At 46.2% G+C, this 11,928-nt stretch overlaps 1 protein-coding gene across 2 annotated transcripts in view; it reads left to right on the forward strand.

Moving 5' to 3' along the window:
* The window catches only part of LOC111868051 (O-acyltransferase like protein), a 150,891-nt gene that overhangs the window by 31,889 nt on the left and 107,074 nt on the right, over positions 1-11,928 (forward strand). For both annotated transcript variants that reach the window (XM_033752914.1, XM_033752915.1), the window contains exon 2: positions 1,768-1,819. In XM_033752914.1, the coding sequence (XP_033608805.1) occupies positions 1,768-1,819 (52 nt within the window). The remainder of the gene's footprint in view (positions 1-1,767; positions 1,820-11,928) is intronic.

The raw sequence follows: 11,928 nt of genomic DNA on the forward strand, positions 1-11,928 counted from the left end.
TACTAGTAGTAATAATAATAATAATAATAATAATAATAAGTATATTTTACGAGTTTGGAAGCAAAATGCTTAGGCATGTTGTAGCCATCTGTCCGGGTTGTGTTATCATGAATTTGTTATCCCAGCGAAACCGACATGAATGTAAGGCTGTGTATGTTTACTTCTCCGTCTTCATATCCTGTTTGCTTCTCTTTATCCAGTCTTATCGATGCTTCTCTCTGTGACTTTTCTTGTTCTGCGTAATGCGTCATTGCACTGGTGCCTGTATCCTGCAAGTCAGTTCGATCCTCGAAATAGTCCAAACAAGAAAATGATATTACATTTTGGGGTTCTCACAGTGGTTACTGTGAAAAGTTGCTTTCTTTTGGGATACGGATTCGAATAGTTTGGTATCAGTTCTCAGACGTTTCGGAGGAACATAACTTCCGCCATCTTCAGGATCGAATAGGAAGCCTAGAATGATTTGTTGCTTGCTTTTTGCTTTCTTTCTTCTACCCTGAAGATGGAAATATGTTGTAAAATTTGTCCCTGTGCTTAACTGATTAAGCACTATGCCATGAAGGCGTATGGGGGAGAGGATGTATAGATCCACGTTTTTTTGACCTCGACACTAGCTAGAAGTGTGGTCAGCTTCACGCCACTGCACCTTTACCCCCGGAGAAAGAGCCCCGGTGCTCATTGCGTAGGTGGACCCCAGAGCCGGTCTGGACACGTGGAGAAAAGTTTTCACCTCACCGGGACTCGAACTCCGAACCCTCGGCCGTCCAGCCCGTAGCCAGTCACTATACCGACTGAGCTATCCAGGCTACGTTAAATTCGAGGACGTAGCAGCGTTCGTCAACTACAGTTGGCTTTGAAGAATGTTTTCTGTTGCACATTCACAGCGAAATTTCACAAAATGAAAGAATTTGTGTCCCTGTGCGGTATGATATTGGTGATGTGGTTACTTGTGTTGAAATGATAGATTTTGTCTGTAGTAAATGGACATCAAGCTCAATATAGTATCAGGCCTCGAAGTGAACAGAGAATCACGTGTACCTTGTAGTGAAGGTCACCTTTATCCTCTAACGGAGGCGACGCGTCCAGGCCGTAAAACTGACCACTCAAGCTATACCTCCGCTCCCCCAATACGCCTTCATGGCGCAGTGCTTAATTAAGTTCAGGTACTTTACCTTTTATGCAGTTTATTGGAACTGTACCATGAGTGCACGCGGTAGCGTAGTTGGCTGAGGAACTATGCTACAAGACGGAAAGTCACGGCATCGCTTCCCGATGAGGTCACTGGATTTTTCAGCTGACCTAATCCATCCAGCCGCACTATGGCCCTGGAGTCGACTGAGCCTCTAACAGAAATGAGTACCAGGAATTTTCATGGGGATAAATGTGCGGCTGGCCAGTGAGTCAGACAACCTTACCGCCATCTGTGAGTCGACTGCCCGTGGGAGCCTCGACGTCCCCCAACCCTATGTTTGTGTACCCACCCTTGGTCCGGGATGTAACGATGTAACGTCATCTTTGAGATTATCGTCAGTGTTGGCGAACAACTTGCTGCCTCTATCTTCAGGGTATTTTTCTGTCCTCATCTTCACTCCTGTTCAATGTAGAATATAGAGGCAGGGTTTTCCAGTGTGCAGTATGGAACATTCCAGAAGATTCGCACAGGAAACAGCCTATTTGGGGACCAGTAGGCGTGAGTGTGAAGTGTGCACATCCGAGTCATGTCATTTCCTCTGTTTAGTTAACCTATTTTAATTATTGTCTTTACAGGATCATGTCGCAGCCTGTCTGGGCAGGGAGTCGAGCGGGGCGCCGCAGAGCGGTAAGTAGACGAAACACTGTATCTTCATATGAGCAAAGAACGAATATTACTGTTTTTTTCCCCCCGGAATGTAACATCGTGTAGTGCCGGTCACAGTAGAGCGCAGTCTAAGGCATGAACTGTCTTCAGACGCTGGGATCGTGGGTTCGGATCTGTTTCCTGTGAGGTACGAACTGAATTCTTATACACTGCCGGTTACGGTAGCCGAGCGGTCTAAGGTATGAACTGTCTTCGGACTCTGGGATCATGGGTTCGAATCCCACTCAAGGCATCAATGTCTGTGTATGTGTTTATTTTGTGTTTAGGTAGAGGCCTTGCGACGGGCTGATCCCCATCCACGGAGCCCTACCGTCTGTGAAAAATGATTACTGAACTGAATAAGAGGCCTGCGCCCTCAGTGGGCTGGAAGAGAGATTGAATATAAAGTCGTGTAGTCAGACGTTTCCGACGTTTCGGAGGAACATACTGCCTATGTATTCAGGGAGGAAGAATAAGCCATGGAAACAACTAGCAAGAGAGAAGCAGTAAGCAGAGCTCTGCTTATTATTCGGGCTTAAAAATGGAGATGGTATGTCCCTCCGAAACGTCTGTGAACATTTAGCGGACTGCGCTAAGTTATATCCCAGAAGATGGTACTCTGTTTTATGTCTTTCTATGATTAGTTTGAACAGCCCAGTCGGTATACTGGGCGGCCGGGGTTCGATTCGCATCGGGGGGAAGACATTTTTCTGTTCTCCGTAGCGTTCAAGCCGGATCTGGGATCGACCCAGCCTCCGATCCAGTGGGTTCCGATGGTAAAACGGCACTAGCGTGAAGCTGACCATTCACTTCCATTCAATTCAATGCCAAGGTGAAGTATGTTGGAATGATATCTCCACTCCCCCATACGTCCTTTTTGACTTGATGCTTAATTAGTCACAAGGACAACTTCACCGTTGCTTGTTTCCAGCTTACTTTATTATGTTGGAAAAAAAAATGAAGTAAAGCTTATGTGATCGCCGTGCTGCCTGTGCCTCCCCCCAAATGTTTTCTTTATTTATGCTATCTGTGTGGTAACAAAGAAACGTAGGCGATCAGTTGCTTTCAGAACATTTTGTGTACTTGCAAAGCGGATCCCATTTGAAACGTCAATTACACACAAAAATAAGTTTTATGGGGACACGCGGTGGCATGGTTGGTTGAGGCAGTGGGCTACAAGCCGGAAGGTTGCGTTTGCCGAAATGTAAGGAAAGGACAAGACCAGAGCTATGAAGTCTATGAAGAGAAGACTTGAGCCCGGACGCAGAAATAGCCATTGTTGGAGCCGTTACCAGGAAACCTTCAGTAACAGACTGTGTGCTCTATTGAACTGCAAGTGTGGAAATAGCGATAGTGTTATAGTTATTTGTGATTACGTTCTGTAAGTGGTCAGTAATTCTGTTCACCAATCCACACCCCTTCTATAGTCACACATACTACGTGGCAATATAATGAATTTAATAAAAATTAAGATCATTTTACGCTGCAGTTCGCTCCTGGAACGTATCCTCCTTACTTTCCATTTATTCCCGAGGAAACTTTGTCTTGAATGACACGAGTTTTTAATTACGCGGGGTCTTCAGGAACGCATCCCTCGTATAACTTGCGACCGCGCCCTGCCTCGGTTTGGGCCACGACCGATTCCTTCCACGTCCCTTCTGTTTCATTATTCATTCCAGTCACTCGACGGTGCATACTGACTTAACTAAGTAAAAGGCAAATTTGTCTCTGTGCTTAACTAATTAAGCACTACACCATGAAGGCGTATGGGGGAGTGGATGTATAGAACCACACTTTCTTGACGTCGGCTCTAGTTGGAGGTGAGTGGTCAGCTTCACGCCCCTGCCGCTTTACCCCCAGGGAAGGAGCCCCAGGTAACTCAGAGCCGGTCGGGACGACGTGGAGAGGAGAAATATTTTGCCCCTACTGGGACTCGAACTCCGATCACTCGACCGTCCAGCCCATAGCCAGTCGCTATGCCGGCTCCTCTTTACTAAGTTGAAAACTTAAAAGATTTCCCCCCACTTAATTAAGCACCATTCCATAAGGTTGTATATAGAGTGGAGGTATGGCTCCACGCATTCTTCAGTTCGGCATTAGGTGGAAGTGAGCAGTCGTCTTCACGCCTCGACCGCGGTAGGATACACTTTCATTAATTGTGTGGCTGTGTGGGAACAGCTCAGTATAAGTATCAGTAGTTCCGTGTGGCAAGGGAGCTTTACCTTCGGAGGAAAGAGCCCCCAGAGGCATGATAGGTACCAGAGCCAACGTAAACTCTGTCCAGCCCGTATCCCAGTCATGTTTCGTCCCAAGAGTGGAGTGGCTCAAATCTGACATCCCAATTTGCATGAAGCATACAGAGCTGCAGAGTTTTGCTATTGTCGTTAGATCGTAAAGCGTCAGGCAGTGAAACTGTGACGTGCCCCAGACTCCCCACTCTCCAGAAGGTCTTTACCGGTTTATTTCTGAGTGATAATCACCCGTCACCAGTCGTTCCTGATTGGTTCGTTCGCTTGATCCGGAAGTCTTATTTTCCTGCGTCTCTTGAATATGCAACACAAAGAACAGATCCAGCAAATGGAATCTGTAAGCGGGCGGGATCTGTGCGCCTGTCACGGACGGACTGACGGCTGGCGGCAACTCCTGCTCCCAGAACCACGTTTTCATTGTAAATGTTGACATTTGACTTTAATTATTGATTTTAGGCCTTCACGGGATTCAGTATTGACGCTGTTTCTTCGATCTTTGCATCATGTGAATGTGGGTGAAATTAGAATATACAAAACTATAATTTTGCCTGTGGTTCTGTATGGGTGTGAAACTTGGTCTCTGTTACAGAGGGAGGAACATAGACTGAGGGTGTTTGAGAACAGGGTGCTGAGCAGAATATTTGGACCGAAGAGAGATGAAGTGACAGGTTGGAGAAAACTGCATAATGAGGAGCTTTATAACTTGTATAATTAGAATGATTAAGTCAAAGAGGATGAGATTGGCGGGGCATGTAGCACGAATGGGGGAGAAGAGGAATGCATATAGGATATTGGTGGGAAAGCCGGAAGGAAGACTGGGAAGACCAAGGCGTAGATGGGTGTATAACATTATAATGGGTATTTGAGAGATAGAATGGGATGGTATGGATTGGATTAATCTGGCTCAGGATATAGACCAGTGGAGGGTTCTTGTGAACACGGTAATGAACCTTCGGGTTCCATATAATGCTGGGAAATTTTCGAGTAGCTGCAGAATTGGCGGCTCCTCAAGAAGGGCTCAGCTCCATGAAGTAAGTAAGGATATGGTTGATGATGCCGACGTTTCGGAGGTGAATACCGCCACCGTCTTCAGGGTATAAATGAGTAGAGTGACTCTCATTCGTGTATATATAGGTTAGGGTCCAGCAAACTTGTTGGTGCAGGACAGAAATTTTATACGGGTTTCGTAGGCACATGCTTCCGTCTTCAAGGTTTTTGTTGAGTCTGTTGGGGGCAGTTACATATATGAACACACCCTGCTGATTTCTGTCTTGAAGATGGATGTATTAGATGCCGACAAACTTCGCATCCGTACGATACAAACACCCAACACCAGAATCAACACGAATTCTTCTTAAAGTTGTCCCTGTGCTTAACCAATTAAGCGCTATGTCACAAAGACTTAACGGGGAGTGGATGTGTAGACCCACGTGTTCTTGACCTCACGTCTCGGCCGCTTTACCCCCGTGGAAATATCCCCCGGTACCCATTGGACAGGAGGCTGGGTGGGCCCCAGAGCCAGTTTGGACGCTGTGGAGAAGAGAAAAATTTTGCCCGTTCCGCCTTCTTCACTTTATGAAACTCTGCATTTGCCCGATTTCTATTAACGTGTTTCAAGCAGTTCTGCAACACCTATTTTAATGTAAGATTTGAGGCTTTCACGGCGGTGACTATGAAGAAAGCAGTCTTCTGGGATTTGGCACTGTGTAAGTGGTATTAACCGACGTTTCGGATGGAGGCGATACGTTCCTCCGAAACGTCGGTTAATACCACTTATGAAGATGGAGGCGATACGTTCCTCCGAAACGTCGGTTAATGCCACTTATACACGGTGCCAAATCCCAGAAGACTGCTTTCTACCTATTTTAATGTTTTTTTTTATTTCTAGTGGGGTGGGGCTAAGCCCCTTGTACTGCGGCCACTTCTGGCCTATTGTACCAGCCCCAGATGATAGGTGAGGGTGATTGTGGAGCAATTGGTGGAATGAAGATTGGAAGGGGAAACCGAAGTACTCGGAGAAAACCTGCCCCAGCGCCACTTTGTCCACCACAAATCCCACTTGACCAGACCTGGGATCGAACCCGGACCGCCGCGGTGGGAAGCCAGCGACTAACCGCATAATATGGCACGGTCATTTTAATTGGTTAATAATTATTGAAAGATCGATCTCAGTAACAGAAATGCAGATTTCTTTACGAGGTATAAACTGAATTTCCAGATATTCATTGAATGTCACGTTTCAGAGAGGGTAAAGCGTTGGGAAGTGAAGAAGAAACAAGAAATCTCAAAAGCACCTCTATCAGAAGGATTGGCGGCCCCTTCTTGGGAAGCTTCAAAGCAGAGATTTTTTTGTTCCCACCCCCTTGAAATGTATTATCACTGCCTACCCTTGCCACTTTCCCCTTTAATCTGTCCGGTTCCAAGGGGTTAATGTGCAGTGCGAGATAGGGGAACTGACCCCCAAGATGTTTACGATCAAATTCAGGGTACATCCTTGTCCTTGAAGATAGACAGGGTCGAGACCGTAACAACCAAACACATCTGGCATTTGTTTGCGTGAGATGAGGACAGCGCATGTGCATGTTACCAGCAGTGATACCAACTGAAACGCATTGATTTCATATTTAAGCTTTCGTGCTGGCTACCACAGAGATGATGATGGACCACTGCAGTGCTTCTGCTATATAAAGATGGGGGTGTGACGCCGTGTAGTTTAGTACAAAGATCCCAGCGTTTCGTAGGAACTTGCAGCGTAAGTGCTTGTTTCCTTTACTGAAGATAGTTACAGCAGTCTTCCCCGAAACACAGGTAAATATCAGATATGATGCATCCATTAGCTGTAGTTTTGAAACTTACTGTCTTCTAGGATGAGAAGCGATGTAATCTGGTAGCAGTTACCGACGTTTCGGAGGAATGAGCTGTATCCGCCCCATATACAGCCCATAGCCCAGCCCCCTGTACCGGCTTAGCTACCCCTGCTGTTCAGTGTAACATATTGTGACATGTAAACGCGTAACTAGGCAACGATCGCAAAAAAAGTAGCTATACACCGATCTCTACTTAATAACGGCCTGGCAAACAAGCTTATTTGCACGGCAAATATTGGAAGCAGCAACAGACGAACGGTGTTTCCTGTACGGTACGTGCTGAGGTGTAATAATCAGGACAGTTGGAGCAATGAGTTGTAGAGGAAATTGTTGGGATCCGTCACCAGGCAACGACCGGTGAAGACATAACAGGCAGAGAAGACTTTATATGTGCTGTAGTGAAGTTATGTTTGGAGTGTGTAACCCAATGAGACTGTCGTAGTTATTTGTATTTACTTTCTGTAAGTGACACATTTTCACACACGCACACATTGGGAAATGGAACAGTAACAAAATATAGTGGTACACCCTCACATAAATTACATTTTTTTTTGCTGTATGTCTGATACGCAAGGGGTCCATCACACATCCTGTCTCACACACAGCCTCAGATATTGGTATGTCAGCGTAAGAGTGGCACAACTCAACTGTTTATTAACAGAGTGATTGCGTTATATTGTTTAATTGGTTGTTCCTTGAACCACTTTATTGATGCTTACTCATCTTAATGCCGTTTACGTCTGGCATTGATATCCTGCATGCCAGTCTTTCCAAAACAACTGCGGGTACTGTAGACTTGCCTATACCAAGCTGTGTTCCCGGAAACATGGGGATCCGTGGAGGGTTCCTTCGCGCAGAGGCTTCTTGAAGAGTTCACCTTATGAAACTCAGTGGTTACTGTGTGTACCACCTGTTTTAACATGCTACAACTCTGCATTCTGCCCACAGAGTGTACGAGTATGTGTGTGTTCCGTATGGTTCTCACAGCGACTGTTTCCCTAAACAGCATTAACCGGTTGGGCTTTGTAGTGGAGACGTAAAGTGTTTCCTGTGAGGTACGGACTGAATTCTTATATATACTGCATTCTGCCCATAGAGTGTATTTGTGTGTCCCGTATGGTTCTCACAGCGACTGTTTCCCTAAACAGCATTAACCGGTTGGGCTTTGTAGTGGAGACGTAAATGTTTCCTGTGAGGTACGGACTGAATTCTTATATATACTGCATTCTGCCCACAGAGTGTGTCTGTGTGTTCCGTGTGGTTCTCACAATAAACAGCGGCTATTTCCCTAAAAAGCAGTAACCGGTTTGTTGGGGGAACCTTCTGTCTCCGTGTGTCGAATTCTTAACCCCGTTTGAGTTGTTGATGCACACATTATGTGGCACAGAAGCTAGCATAAGTGTAGCACCTTACTTATTACACTTTTGCACGCTGTTTTTGGTATGTCCTCCAGTCCCGCCAAATAGTGATGAAGTAACCGCATGGCGATAATAACCACATCTGGACCAGCCGCTTGGCTGGCGACACACACTCAGTGGTGGGAAATGTGGAGCGGCTCCTTATCCGAGCGCTTGTATGCAGCAGATGAGTGGCCTGCCAAAGCAGCAATTTGGCGCATGCGCTGTTTGTCCGCTCTAAAATTTCAGAGGTTATGTACGTACGTTGGGACACACGAATACACATAATAAATGGAGAAATGGCGAACTGATTGGGGTAGCCGTAACGCTGTCTTGTATTGAAGAGGTACTCTGTTCTAATCTCTCTCGGGATACCAGATTTCGTGAGTTCTCTCATGATATTCCTCAGTCTTTCCAGGCAGATACACCGACTGGAACACTAAGGCTTCTTTTATACTTGCACGCCACATGCCACATGCAACATGCCAGGCGTGTGTATTAACATTGTTTAAATGGGACCATTTTATACTTACCTGCTCGCGTCGAGCGGTCACTTTCTGCCGCCTGGCATGGGACTGAGGCGTGTCGGGACAGGCGTGCGGCCATCACCGCCTAGCGTGTCCCGCCACGCGGGTGGGACCAATACCATACGGGAGTTTTTATAGTTGACGCTTCATGCCAAGCGGTTCGGTTCAGTTCAGTTCAGTTTAGCTTGTAGTCTTGCAAAATGCTAGCTTGGAGAATGGATGCAATTGATACAGAGGTGCTGATTAGTGAAGTGCAATCTAGATCTATGTTATGAACCCAGGATCGTCGAATGTTTTGGGGCTCATCCTAAAATAATTGAAGAACTTTATTTCATTTTCTCGTAAGTCAGCGTACAGGGTTATGAAAACTCCTTTCAAGTCTCTTTGGATATTGAGAGGATGAACACTGAAACGCATTTTCTTCTTTTCTTTTCTTGCCATCNATAGTCCAGTAGAAGTTCGCTGACGTTTCGGATGAACTTAATTGCCTCCCCCCCTCCTATTTACAGGGCGTCATATCCCAAAGCTAAGTACTCTTCACGGTAGTGATTTTTTCGGGTTCCATAGGAGAAGGGACATTTCTTGATTAGCTGAGCTACTGTTAGCTTCTCAAGAAGGAACTCTGCTCCATGAACTGAGGTTCGAGTTTCTGAATGCAGTGATTGTTTTCTTGGATATGACGCCGTGTAATTTAATAAGTATCTTAATCCCCTTGCCTTCATCCATACGTCATAGCACAGTTACCAACCTCACTTAGCAACAGTTGGCTATCCTTGTTCCGAAGGAATATAAATCGAATAATTTGCCCTGAAAACCTGTCATGTGAAGCCGGAGACTAAGTTTCCATCAACATAAAGAATAGATAGATGCTGGTTTAGACCTGCTTCTATGGAAACCATTGTCCATTCACAGGCTGATTCGTATATTTAATTAAAAAGAAGGAAAACACAGTGCTCGCAACTGTTCAACTTTTGTTTTAGTCTCCACCTCTTCCCCCCACTTCATTTATCTAAATTACGTCACCTGAGACTTCGGGCTCCATAAAGAGAGAATAGAAATAAACAAATATAGTTGATGGATTTGCAGATTAAAAACCTTTTGGTAACAACGCCAGATTCTGTTCTGCGTGTGGAGTCCAACCTCCCCCACCCCCTACGTCGCTAGCTCCATTAATCCCATCTTTACATGCTCCATCATCACCCACTCTCACCCTCGCCCCCCCCTAAACATTCGTCTCCTCAGTCCTCTGTTCGTATTTCCTAGGCAACACCGTGAGTGGCATGTAGCAAGGTTGCCAACTCCTCCTGCAGCAGATTACTCAGCCTTTCTTGAGGAGCCGCCAAATCTGCAAGCCACTCGAGAATTTCCCAGCAATTTATGGAACCCGAGGGTTCATTACCGCGTTCAAAAAAGCCCTCCACTGGTCCCTATCCTGAGCGAGATCAATCCAATTCATATCATCTCATCCTATCTCTCTAAGATCCATTTTAATATTATCCACACACTTACGTCTTGCTCTTCCCAGTGGTCTCTTTCCTTGTGGCTTTCCCACCAATATTCTATACGCATTCCTCTTCTCACTCATTCGTGCTACATGCACCTTTTAATAAACTGTAAGGTGTCAACTAATTAAGCACTACGCCATGAAGACATATGGGGAAGTGGATGTATAGATCCACATTTTCTTGATCTCTTCACTAGTTGGAGTGAGTGGTCAGCCTCACACTCCGACCACTTTGCCCCTGGGGAAAGAGCCCCCGGTACCTATTGGATACGTTGGGTGGAACGCACAGCCGGTCTGGACGACGTGGAGAAGAGAAAATTCCTGACCCGTCCAGCCTGATATCATAACCGTAAGAGAAATGAAGGGATGGACAGACACAAGAAGGAAAGTAAGCAAGAAATTAAAAGAATGTACGTCATGCGAGAAAAGAGGATTTGAAAATTAGGCAATAAGGCACCTGGTGACTGGCACGAAAGCAGGGGAAGCTGTTCATGTTGGAGCCAGTCGTGGCGCTGCTGCTGACTGAAGGCATGTCCTGCTATCACACGCTACTGTATTGTCATGGACTGGCTGTCTTATCTGGCAACCAGACGATTACGAGCGTTCTGTTCTGTCACATAAGCGTGACTGTGTAACTGCTCTCTGGTCTTGTGTCTGTCTGCAGGACGAGGAACAGATCTTGGACATTGAACTCAGCGTGATTCAGCTTTGGAAAATGATTGCGAGTGTCCCACGTTTAATCACGAACTTCAGTCGCACCCGTGTATTTATTTATACCTGTGTTCCTTAGGAATGAGTAACCACCGTCATGGACCAGAGACCTTGATAAGCTCATAGTTGTTCAGCTAGTGAAGAACTAGCATCATTTCATGCAGCCATGAATAGCAACATATCATGTAGGTATTTTTTTTTTGCTAGTGGGGTGGGACTAAGTCCCTTGTACTGCGGCCACATCTGACCTATTGTACCAGCCCCAGATGATAGGTGAGGGTGATTGTGGAGCAGTTGGTGGAATGAAGATTGGCAGGGGAAACCGAAGTACTCGGAGAAAACCTGCCCCAGCGCCACTTTGTCCACCACAAATCCCACTTGACCAGACCCGGGATCCAACCCGGGCCGCCGCGGTGGGAAGCCAGCGACTAACCGCTTGAGCTATGGCGCGGCCCCTATCATGTAGGTAAACTATTACAGGACAAGTTTTTTTTTTTAGTGTTCTTAGTCTGTGTAGGACAGTCGATAAGTGACTGGCCACGGGCTGGATGACCGATGGGTCGGAGTTGAGTCCCGGTGGGGGCAAGAATTTTCACATCTTCATGTCGTGGGACTGGCTCTGTGGTCTACCCAACCTCCCATCCAATGGGTACCGTGGGCTCTTTTCTGGGGGTAAAGCGGCCGGGGCGAGAAGCTGACCACTCACCTACTAGTGCCGAGGTCAAGAAAACGTGGATGTATACATTTACTCCCCCATACGCCTTCATGCTTAATTAGTTAAGCACAGGGACAACTCTACCTTACGAAGGTTCATTACCGTATTCACAACAGCCCGC

This window comes from Cryptotermes secundus, unplaced genomic scaffold, assembly GCF_002891405.2.
Source record: "Cryptotermes secundus unplaced genomic scaffold, Csec_1.0 scaffold815, whole genome shotgun sequence".
In the NCBI taxonomy this organism is placed as follows: domain Eukaryota; kingdom Metazoa; phylum Arthropoda; class Insecta; order Blattodea; family Kalotermitidae; genus Cryptotermes; species Cryptotermes secundus.